The sequence below is a fragment of the Botryllus schlosseri genome, chromosome 1 (genome assembly GCF_051294905.1).
Source record: "Botryllus schlosseri isolate E-star chromosome 1, Bs_hap1, whole genome shotgun sequence".
In the NCBI taxonomy this organism is placed as follows: domain Eukaryota; kingdom Metazoa; phylum Chordata; class Ascidiacea; order Stolidobranchia; family Styelidae; genus Botryllus; species Botryllus schlosseri.
The window spans coordinates 36,919,424-36,943,503 of NC_137236.1; the positions used below are offsets into that span (position 1 = coordinate 36,919,424).

Below are 24,080 nucleotides of genomic sequence, written 5' to 3' on the forward strand. Positions count from 1 at the left end.
CAGTTGTTTCTTGTAGCCTACTATGTAGGTCTACTATACTTAAATTGGTACTAGGGCCAACAATTTCCGTATGACAGACCCCATAGTCTCGCGAACGAGGTTGAATCAGGTCAAATCACCTGCAGCGATTTTGAAGCTAATCAATTTTGCCAATAGCCTGGTAAACTGCAGTAACGAGTAACTGTCAGTAATTTTGCGAAGAAATTTTGGTAACTTACTTCACAGCTAAATTAAGGTAATATTGCATATCAAAATGTAAAATTACAAGCTACGCCCAGTAATAGGCTGCGACCGGTAATTCGTTGCAAAATTTACAGAGATTTCCCAGTAAATCTACCAGATTTTTTACAGTGTGGTGTCATTTTATTATAGAGTGTTTTGTGAGTAAGTATTTTAATGCGAAGATTAATTAAGTCAATTAACATGAGTATAATTAAAATTTATCTTCAGTAATAGGCCTACTCATAAGGATTGAGGCGTCTGTGTTTCCATGGCAGTCAAAATATAGGCTACCGTGGGCCTACAATGCCTCACTTGCTACATCGATGTTGAACACCTTGGGCAGAAGTCGACTGTTGGTTGCTATCTTCTAAAAGTATTTCAATACAATTTATTTTAATAGCATATTTGTTGAGAACCAACAGGGCTAGCGACATATTCCACCGTAGACCATACAAAGTATCTCTGCAGACCCCTTGCTGCACGGGCCTGTTTTGTATTGTAATGAGCTAATAAAAAGAAGTTTCATTTGGCATGCGGAAAAGGCTCGCGAAAATTCGCGATATAAAAGGAGAAAGATACACAACGAAGAGCAATGGCGATGGGCAACATTCGTGTCGGCAATAGAGTGACTAAACTTCACTAGTAGTATAAATTTCAGAGATATATCAAAACTATACTCCAAGTGGAAGCGGAAAATGAAAGTAAGCATACTCAAGTTAGCAGTTTCAAAAACTAAATTTGGTCGAGAGGTCACATGCTTGTAGCACTGAATGGGTATAGCGACCAAATTTCAGAATTGCAAGATGTAGCCTATCTTCACGACAAATGCTAAATTGCTATTGACTCAACAACTATAGGTAGATCGTATATCCCAAAACTAGGTTCAACTTCCTGAAATCCAAATTGTAAAAAGCAGACATGTAAGTAGCCTAAAACATAACAAACCAATTTGAGTACTCAGGAAAATTAGAAGTACCGTACATCGTTACTCTTCGGATAACATATCCGCAATTTTTTATCCAAGGCAATATACTTTGTAGGTATTTCTAGCACGAATTTTATGAGTAGGCCTACCATTGTTAAAGAGCGTGGCCTATATATACTTCCTCAAATCAACACAAATTGTATTTAGCTAAGAGCGAAATTGTCTGATGGGGCTCCTCTATGTTTTCAAATGCTTTGTTCCCTGTTAAGGGATCAACGTAGTCGCGAAATAGCATTTCGTTCAATGATACGTATCCTTGTTTTGCTGCAATCCGTTGAACGTAATAGCTTGGAGATATTGCCAAAACCGTATCGTAACCCTTTTCACAGGCGATCGTTTCCATTCTAAGCAAAATGAATGTAGTTTTAGATGACACAATAAGAGGTTATGAGTATAACTATTTGAGGACTCGATTTCAAATGAAGCATCAGTTGTAATGATCCGTTTCGAGCATAGTGATATCGAACTAATCGAGTTGAGTGAATTAAACTGCATATGAACTATGCAATCATATAGGTCATGCATTGGTTGCTTTGGCGTGACGTGTGACATTATTATATCCGGTAGAAATACCACTCATTTTCGGATAGATGTACCGAGGTAATTTACCTTTATAATTATAATTGTCGAAACTTGCAAGTTAGCGTTTGGTTCACTATCACTAGGCATAACGACAGCGTATACGAAGCGCTACCTTTTAAACAACTCCGTAGCTATTCCTCTTCCCGCGTGTCTTATTTGACAGGCCAATCCTTCGATAAAGAAATAGTCCTTGTCACCTGTGATGCCATTTATTCCTTCGGAAGGCAACAATGATCGCAGACACTATAAATATAAAGGAACTGATGCAAGAGCAAATCCGGATGTACCGGCCTGCGGATCAGTGCTCTGATATGTAGATATGCTTTAACCAATAAATCAATATGTGCACTTAAATAAGCTTAATATTAAATGAATATCAAGTGATATGTAACACTATACTTATATAGGCTACATGCATGACTTGTCTTATTCGAAAGTCTATTCTTCCATCATCCCGGTTTTGATAAAGTTGGCTCGGATTTCCTATTGTGCCCATTGCGATCGCAACCAAGTCATTTGTGCGTCTTTCGAAAGCACCAACACTTCGCCCGTCCTCCACAGCGTCCTACATAATGTTATAATATAGTTGCGGCAGCGTTCTGATCTGCTATTACAATCATATTATCAAACTTTACTCAAATAGAAGTAAACATATGTCGATATCAACAAGGTAGCATATTGTCGTGGAGTGTAATACAAATACGGTTCTACGAGCAGTAGATTCTTAGTTCGAGCCCCGAAAACATGCTTGTAAAACTGCATGGTATTCACGACCTCACCGTCAAGCGATATTACTGTGGAATCGCATGGAGAGCAAAATCATCGACATCATCGAGAAGTAGGTTTATTTTAAGACGAAATTAAACATTACTTCTTTCTATACCGGATTTTCGTTAAATACTGTTCACTATATATTCACCATACATCGACAAAGCTGCAAGGCTCATATAGCATATAGCCTGTAAATAGCCATCAAATTTAGGCTTCAGGCTTTTCACGATGTATGCGGTGCAGGCTTTAAGGGTTGTAGACCTACGTTCTACAGGACCATTTCTGGCCAATACATTCGGCGATGGTGCGCATTTTCACAATAGTAAACATAAGGGGATATAGTGTCAGTATCAGTTGAGATTTTAAATGTTGTCCAAGTATTCATTGGTGATTAGGCTACGTTGAGATAACGAAGACTAAACTTGGCCACTGCGAATGCTGTGCCTATTTTCTTTTTTCGTATTCATGTAATGCCCCAAATCGTACGCCATTGCGAGTTAGCGTGACTTACCTATGAACGAATCCTATATAAGGGTTCGTTTGAATACGTGTCCTGTGGTGACTTACGTGTGCTGTGGTGACTCTGGCTGCGCTCAACTCCTTCGATTGGAGTCCCAAGCACGAATCAATGGGGCTGCTGTTCATATAAACCTCCCCCAAGACATTTAACATGTCAGCTACGTCCTCCTTCCGAAGAATCCGGAATTCGTACTCTGGCAATAGTGAGCTTCGATTGCCATCCATATAACTAGAAACACACAAACCTATTCAAATTGCACAGGAATGCAGTCGAACTGAAATAAAATGGAGTCCGAGGGTTTATTTACTTCCTTTTTGTCTCTTAATACCAACAACTAACATGTAACACCCTGATTATACGAATACGAACTCTGTCGGAAATCTAGATATGAAAATTGTAATAGCATGTATCGAAGCGTTGCGTTGGAATATTGAAAGTGGAAGACATTGTCACTATATTTTGATAATCTGCTCAAGATACCTTCAGATACCAATCAACATCATACCAGATTTTCTTCTAACTTTCTCTGTCTGTGCAACACCACTCTACCAGTCTACAGTACAAAATTCAATATAAGTTTTATTGGTTTCAATGTTGAGAATAAGCTGCCACCGAATCGCCGTAATTTAGACTCTTGTGCTTTTAAAAAAATAATGTTTTCATTCTCTTATCTCCAACTACCGCTAAATTTGTATTTGCATTGTATTTCGAATTGGTCAATGATACTGTGTCTTTGTTTTTCTTTTCGTTCGTTAGTTAATTTTATTTTATTTTATTACTTATCGACTGTTAAAATTACTCCTGTCCTGGGTGGTTCGGCTCTGAAGACTTTATCATATCGAGCCTCCCGTCTACCTAGCATGTCGCATTTCACTGTTACATTTTTGTAGTGTAACGTTGATATGTAATGTATACGAAGAACGATTCTCTCTCTCTCTCCATCTCTCTCTCTCTCTCTCTCTGATTAGTTTCGTTCGCCGAGTTACCATGGTATTGCTTGATAAACAATAGTCATTTAGCAAACTTTCAATTCTTCTTTTGTCAGACTACTATACTGGCAAGAGAAACAGCATAACTGGTAGTAGGCTAATATAAGAGAGCCTACTTTACACTAGGAAACCATCACACATTGACTAAGTATGACTATGTGGTATAGGTATATTTTGTAAGTGACCAGTGCTAAAATAATTCTGGTAAGCACGCTGGAGCATACGTTGATATATCGACTCTACGCGGTCAATTCAGTCGAAGCAATGCAATATCGACCGACCTAACAATTGCAATGTCATCGTATTAGACTCAATTGATTCTACCGCCTCCACGAAAAGGCTCAATACAAAGACGTTGTGCCGTGCAGATTAGTCATACCATGGTCATAAGGCCATACAATGACTGCCTTTCGATCCTAACTCACATCGTCCCGACTCCCAATAAGCGCAACAGTGGCTTCGTGCGGTTTGGAAATGTTTAATTGAACTCACAGTTGTTCTCAACGTGCTTGACGCGGGCCCCATGGCCCATCGCAACAAAATCGCTCGCCCCCTTATTGTCTAATGAAAAGGTATTGAGAAGAGCACAGGGAAATTTCAATTAAAACGCATGACATCCTAATGTCAGGGGTCGGGAACCTTTTTCACCAACAAGCTATATTAGTTCTGTATTTTCATTTGCAATCTCAAAGATCCATACAGCGATGCCAATACACAACTGTTTTCTGTAAGCCCAGGGGGTGCGGTAGCCAAGAGGTTGCATAAATGAGGAGGTGAGTATCCATATCCGCAGAGAACATGAGGAGGTTTCAAAGATGTCGTTGAAATGCAAAGTGACGCGTCGGCAAAGCGTTGTGATTCCGAGCACTACATTTGACGCGAAATAATGGCACGGAGTGTGAAGCCACCTAAAACCGGCTTCTCACGGTGAGACCGAGTTTATGTATCAGTTCCACTGCGGCCACTGCCCGATAGCTTCAATAACTTCTTAACCTCGGTATCAAAAGTGCATAAGTACGACACACGCGCGCCCACGCCGTCCAACTACGACATATGGCAGACAAAAATAAGAACATCGCTCTCTCAAATATGCCAGAAGACCTGATTTTTGGAACATGCTGTATCTCGCTGGCTATCCGACAGTCATCGAGCATGTCCTGTCCACATTCAAGTTGAAATACAGAGACTTTCTATTGAATAGATACTAGTTAATCCTCTAGTTTACTGGACCAGTACCTGACATATCGATCTCGTCTTCCGACACATGGCACCATTTTTCGTTACTTGTCCTTTTCTATTATCTTCTTTTACTTTTCATTCGATGTGCAACTGTGCATGCCTCCTTTTTTACATCGCAAAGCCTAGGCCAGGTGGGTGTCTGATTTCGAAGATTACTCAAAGTCGTATCGACACCCTCCTAAATTCAATTGTGTGACAGTCTTGTGGTGTATTGAAATGATGAAAATTGTATAAATAAATGTCAAATACGCGGTTAACATTCGATAGTATCAATTGCATTGCTTCACACCAAGTGCTTCACATGACATACTGTTGTGCTTCACATTACCACAAATATTTTGTTTGGCAGAACAGAGTCAGTGTTTTCAATTTAGCGATTTTCGCGCTAGATCTAGCGATTTTTCATCCGGTTTAGCGCCAAAAAATATGGATCTAGCGCCTAGCGATAAATCTAGCGATTATTGAAGAAGTATTTAGCGATTATTTAGCGCTTTTTTACCGAAAATAACCACTAATGACCAGTTCTGGCTGACGACTGCATTGGCTATACCGGTCACCAGAGTGCGGACTCCGATGATATATAATTATAGATTAATACCTGCCGATCGGTAGTAGTAGATACGCAACTCCTAGCGGTTACGCATGGGCAAACAGTGTCTCTTCTTGCTGAGTAATCTAAAAGTAGCATAGTTGGCAGTGCTAAAACTGGCGACCTGAACGCTCAAGTTTAATATAATTGGCCAATGGCCATAAACGAAAGATAGTGTCGCAGTGATTTCGAAAATACAAAATAAAATCTCGTCCGGACAATGGAACCATGCACCCCGAAACAGCCCTCAAAGTTTGAAAACCGGCATTATTGCTCCAACAATGGCACCGCCGCAACACGGTGAACATAACAATGACCAATTTCGTCCAGCGATTGTTCTTATCAATGCCGATTTCCAGACTTTGGGGACTGTTTTGAGGTTGCTCCAATGTCTGGTCATTCGTTTAAGGCCAGATTAATTACATTTCATACACCGGGTTGGTCCTCGGATTATTTTCTTAAGGTCTCTACTTATAGTGGAAAACAAACCCGTTTCAACGTCGTGTTGTGACGGGTCAAGTCGTATGTCGTGTCCACGTGTGTCAAGTCGCATGTCGTGTTCAAGTAGGCCAACTCCAACACAGTTTAGAGAAGAAGTCAAGCGCATAACCACGGTACATCGCATCACGTATTCACGGACGCATCGAGTAAGGCACGCTGATATAGTGAGCGGTTATGCCTGCAAACCTGGTCAGTGTTCACGGTATAGCGATCGTTGCGCAAAGCGATCTGCTTTATCGAAATGCACTGCCGTTTTGTCCCGCTTAGATATGACTATTACGTATTATGAACTATAAATACGATAAGTGACTTTGGCCCCAGACGAGTAAAATATAGCTGAGAAGAATATATCGATATAATGGTTCAATTTAACACCTTTAGCACCTTTTGCAGATTTAGCGCTTTTTTCTCAATATTTAGCGCTATCTAGCGATTTTTGACACCAGTTTTAGCGATCCGGAGTTGGCAACACTGAGAACAGTTGCTAGCCTGGTGTCCAGTGTTGCCGATTTAGCGATTTTCGCGCTAGATCTAGCGATTTTTCATCCGGTTTAGCGCCAAAAAATATGGATCTAGCGCCTAGCGATAAATCTAGCGATTTTTGAAAAGTATTTAGCGCTTTTTTACCGAAAATAACTAATAAAAATCAGTTCTGACCGACGACGGCATTGACTTTACCGGCCACCAGAGTGCGGATTACGATGATAAATTATAGATTACTAACCTACGGATAGATACGCAACTCCCGGCGGTTACGCATGGGCAAAAAGTCTCTCTTCTTGCTGAGTAATTTAAAAGTAGCATAATTGACAGTGCTACATCTGGCGACCTGAGCGCTGAGATTTAATAAAATTGGTCTTGATCGAAAGGTAGTGTCGCAGTGATTTCGAAAATACAAATTAAAATCTCGTCAGGACAATGGAACCACCCCGAAACAGCCCTAAAAGTGTGAAAACCGGCATTGCTCCAACAATGGCACCATCGCAACACAATGAACATAACAATGACCAATTTCGTCCAGCGATTTTTCTGATCAATGCCGACTTTGGGGGCTGTTTTGAGGTCGCTCCATTGTCTTGACAAGAATTTAATTCGTATTGCCGTAATCAGTGTGACACTAGCTTTTGTTTAAGACCAGTTTAATTAAATTTCATACCCCGGGTTGGTCCTCGGAATATTTCCTTCAAGGCCTCCACTTATAGTCGCTGGCAAACTCGGTTCAAGTCGTGTTGTGTCTGGTCAACTCGTATGTCGTGTACAAGTGTGTCAAGTCGCATGTCGTGTTCAAGTAGCCTACCCCAACACAGTTCAGAGATGTCAAGCGCATTTCCAAGGTACATCGCATCACGTATTCACGGACGCATCGAGCAAGGCACGCTCATATAGTGAGCGGTTATGCTTGCAAACCTGGTCAGTGGTGACGCAGAGCGATCATTGCGCAAAGCGATCTGCTTTATAGAAATGCACTGCACGTTTTGTCCCGCTTAGAGATGGCTCGTACGTATTATTAACAGGAAATATGATAAGTGACTTAGGACCCAGACGAGTAAAATATAGTTGAGAAGAATGTATTGATATTATGGTTCAATTTAACACCTTTAGCAATCAATGCAGATTTAGCGCTATTTTTTAGCGCTTTTTTCTCAATATCTAGCGATTTTTAACACCAGTTTTAGCGATTTTCTTCCATCCGGAGTTGGCAACACTGCTGGTGTCGCTGACGCCGAATTTTCGCAGTTTCAGCATCTTCAGCAACTCTGCTAATACGTGAGCAACGTGACTATAAATTAACTATGCCACTGCATCAACCCCTTACAGCGGTGGTGCTTGACATAGGGCAGGCATATACGAAAGTTGGGATTGCTGGGGAACCTGCGCCGCGTGCCATCGTCCCCACAGTTCTTAAAATCCATGGTGAGTTCAGAGTTGACGAATGTCGAATTGTGCCACTAGATTACTCGGGAAGTACTTTTTGGTTGTGCTTTTTAATCTGTTTGTATCCCCTTATTGTGCCGATGACTCGTGAAAAGAAGCAGCCGGAACGAAAGTAGTTTTCAATAAAACACCCACCTTTGGACTTGGAGTTTAACATGTAAAATAAGAGTGATCTGAATTTATAGTATATAGGCCTATACAACATAAAAATGACAATTAGCGCTGAACATAAAGTTACATGTTTCGGTAAGCGAAATAAATATGTCAGATCTTGGTCCAGTAATCTCGAGTGCCTGATCAGTAGAATGTGTATTGTTCAGATGCTCGACAACTGACTGAATGTCTGCAAATTAGTGTTACACTGTCTTACACAGTTGTGGTCCGTCAAACTGGTAAAACGATGGGTTCTCTTATGCTAAACAATGTAAATAGGCTACATATAGTAATTGGACAATAAGGAGGCATGCATATATTGTACTTGCCTGTTCTGGATTCCGAGGCGAAATATATAATTTGTTCAGTATTCATTAGTGAACTGTTGGTAGCACATCTAGGCCCATTTGAGGCTCAAGCAAAGATACGGTGAATCTGATAATAATATTTTGCAATTGGCTAAAGTGCCTTTTTACTGGCTGCAGCGCAGCAGAGAATGCCAACTTTGTAACAGTATAATTTACTGATCCTTAACCTGTACTAACATCATGGCGAACCCTTCTGCAAGCCTGCTGCGAACCCCAAATGTTGTCCTAGTGACAAAAACAAAAATCTGGACTCCCGCATTATTACCTGCGCAAAATGTACGGTACGGTACATCAACAACAGTGTTAAAAGAACATAACCATCAAAACATGATTTTCAAACTAAGCAATAATATGATCATAAATATTCAATTCAGATCAAGTGTCACTTCTGCTCTGTGAGTCGGGTGTGTGTGTCTGGACGACGAGTTAACCCCTGGGTACCCCTGCTGACTGCTGAGAACCACTGTCACTGGTCTAATACCTGTGTATTTTTCAGGTCATCAAGATGAACCGTTGCTTGCTGATATCTTTGAGACGCCCAAAATCGACAAGAAGCTGCTTATCAGGAAGTTGAAGACGTTTTTCGAATATTTATACTTCAAATTTCTTCAAGTCAACCCGAAAAACCGTAGGGTCATCGTTTGCGAATCTTTCGCCAATCCGACTGTATTTCGGGAATCTATCGCAGAAGTGCTGTTGATTCATTTTAGCGTGAGTATTTTGATACCATTCCCCAGGCCTCCTCTAGTTCTCCAGGCAGTGGAATATCAGTCAGCTTTCAGCAATGAATTGCGCTGTATGATAGCATGCTGACTGTGATATGTGATGCTCGTTCATTTTATATTTATCTTCTTGTTGCAGGCACCATCCATCTTATTCGCACCACATCACTTACTAACCAGTTACACTGTTGCTGCCGATACTGCGTTGGTATTGGATAGCTCTGAGTACGAATCGGTCGCATTGCCGATCATTGAAGGCACCCCGATATTATGGGCATGGCGTTCCGCTCCTGTGAGTAATTGCAACCTTGTAACTGTTATTGTATCTATGGTTCTGAATTTATTTTCATCTATGCACCTTCCTAAAACTAGAATTAGGAATATAATATTATTGTACTGAAACGCTACAATATTATTAGTTTTTCGCTGTAATATGTAAAGAAAGCCTCTGTTAAGATAACTAAATTATCTGTCCATGTTATGCTAGTAGAAGAACTACTAAATATAACTGGTGCACTTTATTTGTTTGTTGTTTTCTTCTCTTTGTGTTCTTTATTATGTACCGGTATGTCATGTTTTGGGCAAGTTTTTGTTGAAGTCAAATCCTTGGAAAGCTGCACTTATTTTTTGCAAAAGTTCCACTAAAAAGTTTCATTTATGGACAAGTTCCTCGAAATTATTAGGGTATGAGACACTCAAATCGTATCAATCGTGTCAAAAGCACCGTAGCAAAACTCAATGTTGGCGACTTCAACAAAATCAATAGCCTGAAAAAATTGGCCCGGTGATAATATAATTTTCGGCGGTCTAGCCTGAATGTACGTCAAATCAGAAAGGACCTCAAATTTGAACGATGGTGAAATAATCAAACGATTTATTTACATTTAGTGCCGCATATTTCCAGTAAAAAGTTGGTTGCATAATAAATCAAAAAGAGTTCCATGAAGAAATGAAGAAAAGTTGCAATTTAAGATTCCTCCAACAGCTTAAAACACCATACTACCCAAATTCTGAGTATTCAGGAAGCTGCTGGAAATTGTAAAAATAAGTTGCAGAAGCTGCAAAAACTTGGTCTAGTCATGTTAAATTATGGGCACCAAGCCTCGATGACAGTAAGAGTCGTCCTGCGGTCCATCTATGGCATTTATTTGATTACCAAACTGAACTCTCTCTATCTCTTCTGTGAAAAAACGTAGATCATTTTGCATTCCGTAGGCCTATTAACCGACAAAGTTGTCCTGTCCATGTCCATGAGAATGAATTCTGGTCTTATATGAACTGAGCTCAATTTATGTTTTATTTATTTCTAATGTGAAATTTAATTCAATCTCCAAGCTGTCGACAATTCAATGATTCTCATTGTAATCTACTTTTGGTAGCTACATGATATTAATTCTAATATCATTTGTAAAAGCTGTTCAACTCTCCTTGACAGCTTGCGGGACGCGCCATACACCGACAGATTCAAACTTTCATCCGGGCCGGCGGGCTGATGCAGACGCAAGACGGAAATCCCGTGAAAATAACGGAAGACCTCCCGCATTCAGTCATACAAGACATCAGGGTTTGTACAGGACAGCCAGCGGTGTTCAGATCAGTAGCGGCAGGGCCATAACCTAGTTGCAAGGTTCCGACTCACGAGTCACACTCACTTTTATAGTTTTTACTCGAGTCAAGTCGAGTCATTTTCAATTCACTGCCGAGTCATGTCCGAGTCCAAGTCAGCCACTAGAGCGAGTGCGAGCCCAGGTCATCTTCAGTTTCGGTTTCGAAATCAGTTTTGTTAAACAACTTTTTTAACGCTTTTTGGGTGATATCGAATAGTTTTCATTTAAAATATACTAATTTCATACAGTTTCTGATCGGATTTTCAAGAGTAGCTCTAGTGCAGGGGTGGGCAACCTGTGCTGCGGGCGTGCGGCCATGACACGTAATTTAATTAGTATGTGTTGGCGGCCGTCAACAGGCAAATTGAATTTTTGAATCAGTGAATTTTAATTGATCTGGAAATTTTCTTCAATGCTATAGTTCATGGTAGCGCCCTTTGCAATCTGAGCCCCACAGTACAGACGCGAACAGCATAGAAAAATGATGCGCCCCACTGCCCCAGCGCCATATAGAAATACCAACTTGGAATCGTGTGATTCTCGTGAAGGAAAGTTGTTTCTGGTACGTTTAGGCGATTCCAATATATTTCCACTATAGCCTCCTGACTATCCTGATAGGAGGTCAAGAAATAACAACATGCAACAAAGTAACTAATAGCAATTGATAGGGTTGGGCACAATGATTCGAGTCGAGTAGTAAAATGCGACTTTTTCGAGTGCTGAAATTATACGCTCCTCGCCACTGAAAGTTAATTTATCAACGAAAATTATAGTTTCGATACAATTATCATTGTGGAAGCCTTGAAACCTTGATTGGCCGTATCATAGCATACGAAACGTATAGTACAAAGCTGCGAACGTTACTGGAAATAAACACATTTACGAGGTCACGATTATCCCACAATATTGTCACCAAGTGCAATGAAATCCGTATGGTCGAAAAAATACCAAAGTATCTTTAATTTGATGGATAACAGGCATTATATTCTTTGTGGTCTCATAAAAGGTACATATTTGAATTTTGACATATTACATTCTGCTATGACGTCATAATGAGTTCGACTCGACTCGAAGCATATTACGTGATTCAGAATCGAATCACTCTGGTATCGTACTTGTTTTTGCCTAGCCCTAGCAATGGGTCCACCCGAAGATGCGTGGTCATGTGCAACTTGCCCTAAATTTCCGAAGAAACTACCTCCGTCAACTCTCAGTGAATCCAATCACATGGGCTGATAAAGGATAAATATTTGATGGTATTATGGAATATACTGAAAACAATGACGATAACGCTTCGCGCGACGATAACGTTTTAAAACATGGCCACTCGCGATTTCGGTGCTTACCTGCTTATAGCAAGCCGAAATGAGAAAGTGGATTAATCCGGAGTTTCCGGGGCGGTAATCGACGTGTGTTCAACATGCGTATTCGCCACCCAGCTCGTTCATCATGGCTTATGTCTGGAATGCGGCCGGAGGCTACATAAGTAATCGAAATACGGCCGTAAATAGCAAAAAGGTTGCCCACCCCTGTTCTAGCTCTAGTCGTGACTTTTGAAAAAGCGATTAGGTCTAGTTCTTGTGCAAGTTGCGGATTTTAGAAACGACGGTATCAGCCGACTTGAGTTGATATTTACTGTGAAATTCTACCGTTTTGTGTCAGGTCAAGTCGTGTTTTGTTACCGAGCACGGAAGGGCCAGAGAAATCCAGGCTCACAAGCTAGCCCAGTGGGAGGCAGCGCTGAAACGAGAAAAAGGCGTGGAAGCCCAGATTTCTGCGCGACGACCCACACCGCCACCTGACATGGTGTATCCAATGGGCGGCCAGGGACGGTTGATGATTCCGGGGCTGGTGCGGGAGGAAGCCGCGGAGATTTTGTTCGAACAGGTTTGATTTTGTTAGTTTCCAGATTTGTGCTAGGCCAGTGGTTCTCAAGTGCTGCTTTGCCAAATACGTTGCAATTATACATCTTAACGGCAAAATGCCGGGAGTTAACGATTGTCCATTTATTCGAGAAGTGAAACATCCAATTTCATATTGATCGAGAAATTTGTAATGTATTTGATTCTATACTGGAATCTGAATCGGGTATTAATTCTGTAGATTCTTTCGACGAGTACTTAAGTAAGTTGTGCGATCCTTACCAAGCTGGACCATAGGGGGGGGGGCGAGTTACGGGGTCCGCCGAGTCAAGTCCAAGCCAGTGGCCAGAGGGCCGAGTCATAGTGTTGTGACTAGAGTCCAAGTCGTAGCCTTCACTGTTCAATTTTAGGTTCAGTACGGTTCAGCCCACTTTTTTCAACTCTGCTTTAGTGACATAGAATGGCTCGCATTCAAAATATTGTAATTTTCTTCAGTCCCAACACTTTCTGGTCCGATTTTCCAAGCATCAGGACTGATAGACGAAATACCAATGATATGGTAACTTTATTATTCTTCGAAGTTACAATGACATGTCTGTCTTGGCCGTCCTAGTCTCGAGTCATGTTATGACTTGGTTCATGTTTTGCACAATGACTCGAATACAAGTCGAATCGGTATACAAATTGACTCAAGTCGAGTCATTTTACGTATTTGAAAAAAATCGTGACAACCCGGGTTAAGAACCACTGTGTTAAGTTGTGTTATCCAGTTGACTGAATCGAATCTATTTTATATTATTTCAGGACAACGATCGGTTATCGCTGCCAACTCTGGTGCTGGATTCCATATTAAAATGCCCAGTCGACTCGAGAAAAGCTCTAGCCTCAAATCTGGTTCTGTCGGGTAAACTATTTTATGGCTTGCTAATGTTAGAAGGAATTCTGCATGTGCGATATGTTGTGTTTGGCATTTTATTACGCTTCGTGGAGGTTGACAGAGGTCATCATTGACTTTCAAGCAGACGTAGTTGAGTGACTCTGTAAATTACTAGTCAGGAGTAGGCTACTTCCGTTTGGAATTGTTTTGACCTGCTTTAAAATCAGTCGCTTGAAACCAATGTAAAGTAGCGATTTCTAAGACGTGTCAAAACTATCACAAGTGCAAGTAGAAAATGGTGATTAGGAAAGTTCTGCTTTTGAAATGTAAAACGAATTGCCCTTTGTGTCTTTAACGTTTGTCTAAATACTTCTGTTTCAGGTGGAACGTCTATGCTTCCCGGCTTTTCGCACAGACTGTTGTCTGAGCTCGAAGATCTGGTGGCGATTGAGGAACGATACAAGCCTGTAAGTTATGTTTTGTTGCCTGTGATTACTCCTGATTAGAAGGAGAGTTGAACAAAGTCCAAATTTAGATTAAAATTACACATATAGCTGCACATTTTTTTCAAATTAAATCAGAATTAGAATTACTGAATTCCCTTGATCATATTAAATACCGTTGATGTATGTATTCTCAGCTGTCCGAGTGTCGGTTTCGAATTCATAGCACGCCTGTCCGTGGAAATATCGTGTCATGGTTGGGAGCCTCTATTTACGCCTCGCTGGATACCTTTCCTCATAGATCCATAACGAAAGAATATTTTATCGAGGTGAGGGTAATTGTCGTTATGGCTTGCGTTCGAAATAGCGAAGTGTCATAATATCGAGGCATTCAAAATAGTGAGTGTACTGGCTGAGCAGGACAAGCAGGGCTGCGGAGTCAGTTCACTGTATCTCCGACTGGGACATTTTGAATATGCCGCTTAATATTTTCTTCACCGAACTCAGACTCGAGCATTACTGTAACTCCTCTCAGATAATTTTACGTGGCGTCACATTCATGAATATTCAAATATTCGAGGATTGAGGCGAACATATATGGCTTAAGGTGAATGTACTATTTTTAGAGTATACAACGCGATTTTAACCAAGTCACTTTTCAATCTCACTTTTATAGTTTTTCCTCGAGTCAAATCGCATAATTTTAAATTCACCACCGAGTCAGTTAGTAAAGCGTCAAGTCCGAGTCTGATGTTCACTGTTCAGTTTTCAGTATAATCTGGTTCAACCCACTTTTTCAACTCTGCTCGAGTGATATAGTATGGCTCGTATTCATGATATCGCAATTTTCCTCAGTCCTAACAGTTTCAGTTCCTATGGTGACTTTACTATTCTTATAATGTCGTCCTGGTCTCGAGTCAAGTCATTTTAATTATTTGAAAAAATGACTCGAGTCAGATCTAGTCACCAAAAATCGTGACTCAAGTCCGTGTCAAATCGAGTCAACGCCTGCGATAATGTAGTCTTCCCTTTTTTCAGAACAAACATCGACTTCCGGATTGGTGTGTATTGGATCTGCAACCGCCCGAGTTTCAGCCTGAAAAACCAGCGGCGATGAAATCCGGCCGTAAAAGCCTGCCGTATCTCGGCTCGTCAGGGCTGAGAACGTCGTCAAGGTCCAGTGTCGGGTCGGTGCCACGAAATTCCGCAGCCGTATCGGCCCTGGCTGCGCTAAGGCTGGCGCAAGCCGCGAAGAAGTAGCTCGGTCTCGTTGAATATAGGATTGTCGGTTGATTGTTCTATGGAAATATTGCAGTCTGCGCCAGGGATGTTCCTGTGTCGGCCAATTGCTTCTGCGATTAGGGTTGGGCAATATCGAGCATTTGAGTATCACTAATTATGACAATATGACATGGCAACAGTTTGAATGATGTGGAAGGTTAAAGTATCTTCCTTTTATGCGACCACTATGATAGGGCTGCGATATTTTGAGTTCTGGAAAGGAGGACACTTTACAAGTTACAAAATTCACAATACTGAACCCGAAAAGTGCTGATGCAACAATTTTTACGGGAAATCATGTTGCGTTAACTGGAAAAAAGTCAATTTTCCGACTCGCGAATGATCCACTTCATCAAAATGCTGCTGTGTTGTTGACTGAAAAATGAAAAGGTCATATTTCCAGTCCTACTCCTGAAAGACCCGCTCGAGCATCCACATTACGGGAAGATTTGTGTATATATTTCTCGAATCCAGCCACTGGGAACAGAAGTTGTGTTTTATAGTCGTAAATTTTATGCCAATAAAGTACTATATTTAACGGTGCTCGTATTTTTTGCTGATTGTGTGAGGGGGAGTGGGTCAACATTGGTTAGTTCGGTAAAAGTCGTGCCTCGAATTCCTTATTTACAAATGAAAGTATTGATTTTTAAGACCTGTCCAAACTACTTTGAAGAGAAAGTCTTTATTCTATCAAGTAGTTATGGAAGTTGAGTCATAGTTGGATGCCGGTAGCGTGCTGACTTCGGTCAGCAATACTTTGCTGTCATCTGGGTGGATAGTGATAAAAAGCGTCTCGTCGGTTGATCAAATTGTTCCTACCGTCAATCTAAACATTTTACGCAGTGTTAGGACAGGCTACGGCAATTAATGACCAATCTCTTGGTTTATTTTGATAAATCACTCACAACAACAAAATTAATGTTTCTGTATTTTTAAATTGTTTGACCGTATTTACATACGTTCGTCCTGATGAAAGTCACTCAAATAGCTCAGAGTGGAAGAAATTTGATGATATGATTTTTAATATATAGTTTTTGACATAAAAGTTTGCAGTTTGAATCTATGGATGTGGAAATACTTTGCTGACACAATGTCTCCTTAGTCCTTTGATAAGTAGCTTTCTAGTACTTCACTTAAGATATTGGCGTGTAGTGCAACGTTTATGTTACCGCCGAAATGAGAAGTCGATCAATATTTAGATTTTTGGAATCAGTGCTACAGCTATATTAGATTAATATCAATTATTATAAATTCTCAGCTATTTACGATGGATTGCGCTACCACAGCATGATTAGTAGCCTACCAGTTTTTACAGAGAAAATATGGCGCCCACGATTAAGTTGTGATTCGTATTACCATGACGTCACGAATTTTCAATATTGACGTGACAAGGGATTGGCATGTATGGCTCTTTTGAAGTTAAAATGAGAAATATAGGACTAACATGGTTCCCGACCACAGCTATAGATCGTTACTATACTCTCTACCCACATGAGTTAGCGGTAGAGCTGGTGGAGGAGGATGAGTTCGAAAATACAGGGAGCGTAATTGTACATCGTTAAGTCATGTTCAATTGTTCATGCCCAGCCGATAAGATCGTTTATCAGCGTTATGCCGGTGCGCACCACGGAGCTTTTTCAACACCCCACATCCAGTGGTTTCCAACCTTTAATGGTCACAACTCCATCTCCAATTTGAAAATGTTCCGTGGCCCAGATCAAAATTTGACGAGCTAATTACTAAAAGAAGTCAACACCTTTGCCCGGACTTACTCACGGGCTATATTGGAAGCTGATTACGTTCAACATATTTGCGAACCCCAGAATAAAGGCAAACGACCCCCACGTTTGGAACCACTATCTTTGAATAAAGCATTTAAACGGCCTTAACGATCTTTAGGTTATGCCGTTCTCCTAAAATTGCCATTACAATTAGACTTTTTCCAGTAAATGAAGGTTGTTTTTATTTATATTTTATTGCAGTATTTGCGAGGGTGTGGTAGTCTTCATATTAAAATCAATAAATGTGATCGTAAATCGCGCGCAGCGCGGAGAAAAATATCATGCATCAGCATAAATATTCCCATAAATAATGCTTTTATGCTGATTTACGAAAAAATTATGAGCCTACGTCAAATTTCCAAAATTCCAGACATTTGGCATATTTTAGAAATTCCTCCCGGACGCTAGTTTGAACAGAGAAATCCCGGACATGTCCGGGAAATACCGGACGTATGGCAACGCTAATTTATCACGACTATCGTAAACCCCGATTAGGCTACACCGCTCACATGCTCTGATATCAGGTCATCTAAAATATTCTACGTAAAATTGTGGCACGTCAAAGGTCCACTAGCTGCAATATAATAACCCGACACTTTTACGATGTCACCATGCGTCCTGTCGCATGATGTCTATAATTTATTATTTTAACAAATTATGCCCGACACAAAAAACTATTTTATTGAATTATTTGAAAATGTGATTTTTACGTGCCAAGCGTGAATAGTATAATAGTAAATTATATTTTCGCGATGTTTGTGAAATACCTGTCTGCAAGGTCCTGTTAAATATGGCCTACTGGGTAATTATGCATTGGTTATCCCTATTATAGATGATGTGGCCCGCGGGGTCATCAAAATCAGGAAATTGGCCCGCGACCACATTAGAGTTTGAGACCTTTGCTGTAAACTATAGTGGTACATGAATCTAATTAATGTATCCCGGGTTCTATAGACGGCTTTCACACTCTCACAGTGACAATTTTCACCGTAACCAGGCCTCATATATGACTTTGAACCGCAAGAATAGTTTGTACGTATATTTATTAGTTGTTAACAAACGAATCAGTCAGAGCTATTATGAAGCTCGTCTCAATTACCGAATTAATTAGGAATACTCGTTTAGTACCATAGTCAAAAATAATTATCAAGTAAAATGCAGTAGATTATTGTAATGTAGCGTGCGTATACTGTGATGTAATATTGAAATTTTCGAAAAACCTATTCAAATTATTGAAGCATAAAGCGGACGAATTTCGATCGAAAGTTGCGTCTTTAAAGTAACTAAAAACGAGTCAAATAATCAAATTAGTAGGTTACGAATGGGATCACGGGTATATGCCGTGCATTCCGGGGAATTTCACCGTTCACTCCGCGGGAAACGACATCATTATCGCCGGCGTCTGCCGGATGGGCGGACTGATCAACATTTTGATTTTCATGGTGTAAGCCTATATCGTTTTGAAGATTATCATTGGATATGCCGAAGCCAATACAAGGTTCATCACCGCGGTATCTAAGATCGAACTTATGCGCTATTTTATCAGCTACACCCGCATCTGATTCGCTGTTGGTTGCCATAATCACAAAAACCGCAATAAATTTACGAATATAATTGAAATATCAAAAAGCGAAATTATATAACACGGAAAATTACGGTCAAATGTATATACGAACTGCCAGCCGACAAATAAATCCAGAAATCGTATAAAAGGGGTAAATAGTAGGGATGGTGTGAACCTCTGAAAGGTTCAGGTTCGTGTGAACGTGAACCTTTTTGAAAGGTTCTGCGTGAACACGAACGTGAACCTCATGACGTCACGTGACGTCATATTGCTAATTTAAACCCCATATTTCAATTAGGTGATTGCCTACTGTACACGATACCAAGCGGCGACTCGAGGCCACATAATAGCTCAGTACTTAGGTACATATAAAGGTTTGAAACGTTGGCAAATGTATCAACTGGGGTAATCAAATGATATAATAATCCCATAAAGTCAGTATCTTGCGTCGCTTTGCCAACAATTTCGACCTGATCGGACAATGTATTCGGCGTCTGAGTATTGCCACATGGATATTTAGCAGAGTGTAAAATGGGTTTCTATACTTGGTACCGATTAACAAGTTATACAGCAGTATAGCCAACACCCCAGTCGCAAGGATTTGGTTTTTATGATACAGTACTATACATATGTAGTCAAGATTGACCCGGTACGGCTGCTAGATTTTTACATCTGAAGACGATATCAATCTCATTGATTGGTTGAATAAGGATCATTTGTTGACAAAACACAGTGTATTTCTCTCTTGATGTCATGTGATTGCGGGTCAAGCTCACAGCACAGAGACACTAAATCTGCACAAACGGAAAGCTGGAGATTTCGAGCAAACTTTTGTAACAATACAAGTAAATTTTTGAGATTGTCAAGGGCATGCTCGTTTAGTGTTGAATGTTTATGTTGCCAGCTCCATGCATAGAGTGGCCCGCACTTGAAAGTCAATAAAGTTGAACCAAATATGTTATAATGAAGTGAAAATTGCAATATATGAAAAAGGTTCACAGTGCAGAACCTACCAAGGTTCTGTTGTGAACGCGAACCTCAAATTTTCCGAGGTTCACACACAGAACACGAACGTGAGCCTCACGTTCACACCATCCCTAGTAAATACCGGATGTGTCTTGCAGTCCTGGTATTTTCGTGAATATCCGTATCGTTGCAAGGGAATGGCGGCAAAGAGTCTTTTCGTTTGAACTAAGTCACGAACGTCAGGTCACCATGCGACATCAGGTAATAGTAGTAGCCGTCAGTCAGTCTGCGATAAGTATACGGAAAGTCCGTGGTCAACGGATATCCGCTTATAGTTTATACTTAACTGGCACTTCCGCAGTAGCTGACACGAACGTCCTGTGTTCTGCGTAGTTCTTGACTGTAGCTCAATAGACACAAACAATTGCCTTTTCCAGATATATTGGTCGAATATGCATGGAATATACAGTAGGACAGGGGTGGGCAAACTTTTGAGCTCGCGGGCCGCATTCAACATCTGAATCCATTCGCGGGCCGCACAATATAAAATTGGGAAAACCAAAACACAATATTGGTATTTGATTATATAGTGAGGACATGGAGTTAATATATATGCTTATTTATAACAAACCAAACATTTCTTTGATGATATCGTACACGCGTCAGAAACAGTGACGAGATTTCTAGGCTGGTCGACCTCAGTAACCAATTTGTTGAAACTATAGAAATGAAAGTCGGTTTTCCCGATTCTTACAACAGGATTGAAAGTTAAATCCGTGAAAAATGATCCGTTCATAGATTTACCAATTCCACTTTTGGTTCAGTTCGAGGACACACAATGATGACAGCATCATAACCATGTTAGCTCCAAACACGCTTGTACTATGTGTAGATAAAATATAAATACCCTCATTCTACGCATACAGAGAACGAATCAACTTAAGACACGCGCGAATCGTTTTTAATAAGCACATCACTGAAATAATTAATACTGGAGTGGCCAATCTGAAGTCACACTCGTGATCAGAATTATGCCAATCTCGTTAAAGGATTTCTTTGATGTTTAGCAATTGAAACCTTTCAAACTGCGTGGGCCTTGAGCTCGGGCTGTCGCGCCAGAACTTAAAAAATAATATAGACAGACAGACAGACAGAAGTTTATTTTCATGTGTAAGAAAGTAACGCTGTGAAATGGTGGCCAGCGATACGACCTTCAGGCCTTCAAGTCAGCTGGTCACCTCATACATTAAACAGACAGTCACATATAGGTCAACATGCAATACCAATTACATATAACCCATATATGTATAATGTATATCTATAGTTAATGATTTGGCATATCACTGCTGTCAATCTAGCTATATAATAACAAATAACTAAACAGTTGGTAAAATAACAAGTAGACAATACAAACGGTACCAAACTCTCAATGGTATGAGAATGAAGAAACTAAACAGTAGACATAAGGTTATGATTGCAAGAGCTGCTTTTTATAATGATATTTAAATTCGTTAAAAGACATATTTTTCAATTCAGTTGGAATCTCACCCCATAGTTTTGGTCCTAAAAAGACAATGGATCTTTGAGCCATTGAAGACACACGTGGAATAAAATAGTTGTTAGAAGAAGCAGATCTGGTATTATAAGTATGGACGTCTTTTTGGAGAAGAAATAGGCCTAGCAATGCATCGGAAATATTGCCATTGTGGTATCTATGCATCAACTTTGCAATTTCTAGAGAGCACATTTTAGGAACTGTTAATATGTTGAGGGATCTGTATGCTTGCTGAACACTGTCCCGTGGCCCTAGACGGCATATTGAGCGGATAGCTCTATTTTGTTGAACAGATAAGGCTTGCAAGTACGTTTTGAAAGTTGTGCCCCAAAAAATAATACCATATAACAGATGAGGATGAATTATGGAAAAGTATAGAGTTCTTAGAACTGATCTGGGAAGTAAACGAGATACCCGTGACAGCACACCACAAGCGCGAGAAACTTTTGACACTAGCAATTCGATATGGGATCTCCAAGACATATCATTGTCAATGTGTATCCCTAGATCAGTGGTTCTCAACCTTTTTGGCTTCGCGGACCCCTTTTGACCGTCACGGACCCTCGCGGACCCCCTCCAGTTTTACTTCAATTTTAGCTGTATTATGGTGCAACCTTCATCTGTTTTGTGCAAATATGAATTGTAGGCTTGTGATAAACAACAAAATATTGATTTTTCTTAAAAATAACATATACTATTTATGTATAAATTGGTAGACTTTGAATATTTCAAAGCTAATTTTGCTGCTGTATTTCTTGAAGTAAGTGGTCGTGTCTTGAAAATCCACGTCTTCGTTTTGATATGAACGAGGAGTTCCGAAAATCATTTCCGCAAATATAGATGGAGGCTAATGCAATATTAACGCATAACGCTTCCGACTATACGTTTGGTGTGATTGCAACATTTATGGCACCAAAATGAAGAAACATATATTTTATGAACATATCACGCCCAGCATCTAGCGCAGGGACTGGCAACATACGCACCGCGGGTCGGATGGGCCCGCGACGGCATTTTGATCGGCCCGCAGAGAGTTTCTACCGTCAAAGTGAAATCCTAATCTTAAAGTATATAGACAAATTTTATGCGCCAAAGAATGGATCCAAGTTTTCCAACCTGAGAATGACTGTAATGAAACGACTTATTCTGTTCGAGCAAGCATTTTCGACCATGAACTATTGAACATTAACACGACAAGGCTGCGTACCAATATAACTGGTGATATGAATTTCAGGGTTGGAGCGTAATGCTTTGACAGCAACGAAACACTCATTGTTCATCAAAAACCAGCCTTGTCGATAGGGCATCCGCAATAAGAATGCGCCAAATCTGATAGCCAAGCTTTAAGAGTATAGGTATATCATTGTCCGATTTATGACGAGTGTCAGCCGTAAATATTCGGGTTCATTTCAATATGAATATACTATTTAATTGTATATTGAATTTCTGTACCTCCAAGAAGCTATTCAAATAGTGGTTATGTGTATTACAGGATCAAATGGATTTCGTGGCGAGATTTCAATCCCTGCATTGGGAAAAATTAGGGAAATACTTCGTAAATTATTATTTCAAACGACTGTTCACTAATTTGATGAGACTGACAACTTTAAATCGAGAAGGTTTCGCCGACATTACGAAGTCACCCTGATTGACGTTACTATCTCCATATTTTTATTTTTACCACAAACCCCAACAAAACGTCGCTAAACAGCAATATGTTTGTATCAGCAGGTTATTGGAAAATTGGCGATGGAAATGAATTTCCACACTACGATATCTCATGTCAGACGATTATTATGATGATATGAGTCATGAGGTTTTAGCAGTTGTGGTGCGAAACTGCCTCATGCTTTCTCAAAATAAAAAATAAAAATTAGGTTATCAACCATTTTAAAAATTTAGAGGTCTCGCGGACCCCCTGAAATTGCTTCGCGGACCCCCGGTTGAGAACCACTGCCCTAGATATTTCACAGTGGAGGTTGGTTTCACAGTGACGCCAAGTATTGTTGTTGCAAAATGGGGTGTGTGAGTGGGCGGTGCCTTGTTGTTGCTAATCAACAGCTGAGTTTTGGCAGGGTTTATTACTAGTTTGTTGACATTCATCCAAGTGATAATGTTTTCCATTTCAGAGTTGACTGTATGCTGGAGAGAAGCTAGGTCAGAATCGCGAGCAAATAAGCACGTATCGTCTGCAAAGAGAGTAGTGTGGAACTTTGATGCGTTTGGCAGATCATTAATGTACATTATGAAAAGAATTGGACCTAAAGTTGAGCCTTGGGGAACACCGGTCTCGATTTTCCCATAGTGAAAGGGAGATGTCATGTGATGGTCAATGTACTGTAAGCGGTTTGAAAGATAGGAACGAAATAATTCCAGAGATTTACCTCTAATACCGTAACACTGTAATTTTTCAAGCAATAAAGAATGGTTGATCGTGTCAAAAGCTTTTTTCAAATCTAAAAATATACTGCAGCAAACATCGTTAGAGCCTAGGGTTGAATAATGTTTAGTAATTAGATCAGTGATGGCTTGATTTGTGTCGGTGTTGTGTCGAAAGCCAAATTGGCT

At 40.3% G+C, this 24,080-nt stretch overlaps 2 protein-coding genes across 5 annotated transcripts in view; one reads left to right on the forward strand and one right to left on the reverse strand.

Annotated features, from left to right (window-relative positions):
• Positions 1–355: 355 nt before the first annotated feature.
• LOC145448785 (uncharacterized) lies at positions 356–3,862 on the reverse strand. 2 transcript variants are annotated; one of them, XM_080327238.1, is made up of 4 exons: positions 3,128–3,853; positions 2,202–2,354; positions 1,902–2,032; positions 356–1,551 (listed from the first exon to the last, which is right to left on the reverse strand). In XM_080327238.1, the coding sequence occupies exons 1-4, from the start codon at positions 3,302–3,304 to the stop codon at positions 1,335–1,337; spliced, it is 678 nt and encodes a 225-aa protein (XP_080183364.1). In that variant the 5' UTR covers positions 3,305–3,853; the 3' UTR covers positions 356–1,334. The 2 variants fall into 2 exon arrangements, with proteins under 2 accessions (XP_080183364.1, XP_080183368.1); XM_080327242.1 differs by lacking the exon at positions 2,202–2,354 and having other exon boundaries at positions 3,128–3,862.
• Positions 3,863–7,105: 3,243 nt separating this feature from the next.
• LOC145436101 (actin-related protein 10-like) overlaps positions 7,106–24,080 on the forward strand; it is a 126,603-nt gene continuing 109,628 nt past the window's right edge. Inside the window, exons 1-9 of one of the 3 annotated variants that reach the window (XM_080313385.1) lie at positions 7,969–8,312; positions 9,351–9,565; positions 9,716–9,868; positions 11,012–11,140; positions 12,846–13,070; positions 13,850–13,949; positions 14,304–14,389; positions 14,563–14,694; positions 15,404–16,189. In XM_080313385.1, the coding sequence (XP_080169511.1) occupies positions 8,192–8,312; positions 9,351–9,565; positions 9,716–9,868; positions 11,012–11,140; positions 12,846–13,070; positions 13,850–13,949; positions 14,304–14,389; positions 14,563–14,694; positions 15,404–15,625 (1,383 nt within the window). In that variant the 5' untranslated portion in view covers positions 7,969–8,191 and the 3' untranslated portion in view covers positions 15,626–16,189. Of the gene's footprint in view, positions 8,313–9,350; positions 9,566–9,715; positions 9,869–11,011; positions 11,141–12,845; positions 13,071–13,849; positions 13,950–14,303; positions 14,390–14,562; positions 14,695–15,403; positions 16,190–24,080 lie in introns of those variants that run through there. The other 2 variants (XM_080313392.1, XM_080313398.1) reach the window with 2 other exon arrangements.

Coding starts and splice junctions, on each gene's coding strand:
- LOC145448785 (XM_080327238.1), bottom strand. CDS start 3,304: ATGGATGGCAATCGAAGCTCACTATTGCCAGAGTACGAATTCCGGATT. Junction 2,355..3,127: donor CCAGAGTCACCACAGCACAC/GTAAGTCACCAC, acceptor AACATTATGTAG/GACGCTGTGGAGGACGGGCG. Junction 2,033..2,201: donor GAATAAGACAAGTCATGCAT/GTAGCCTATATA, acceptor TTATATTTATAG/TGTCTGCGATCATTGTTGCC.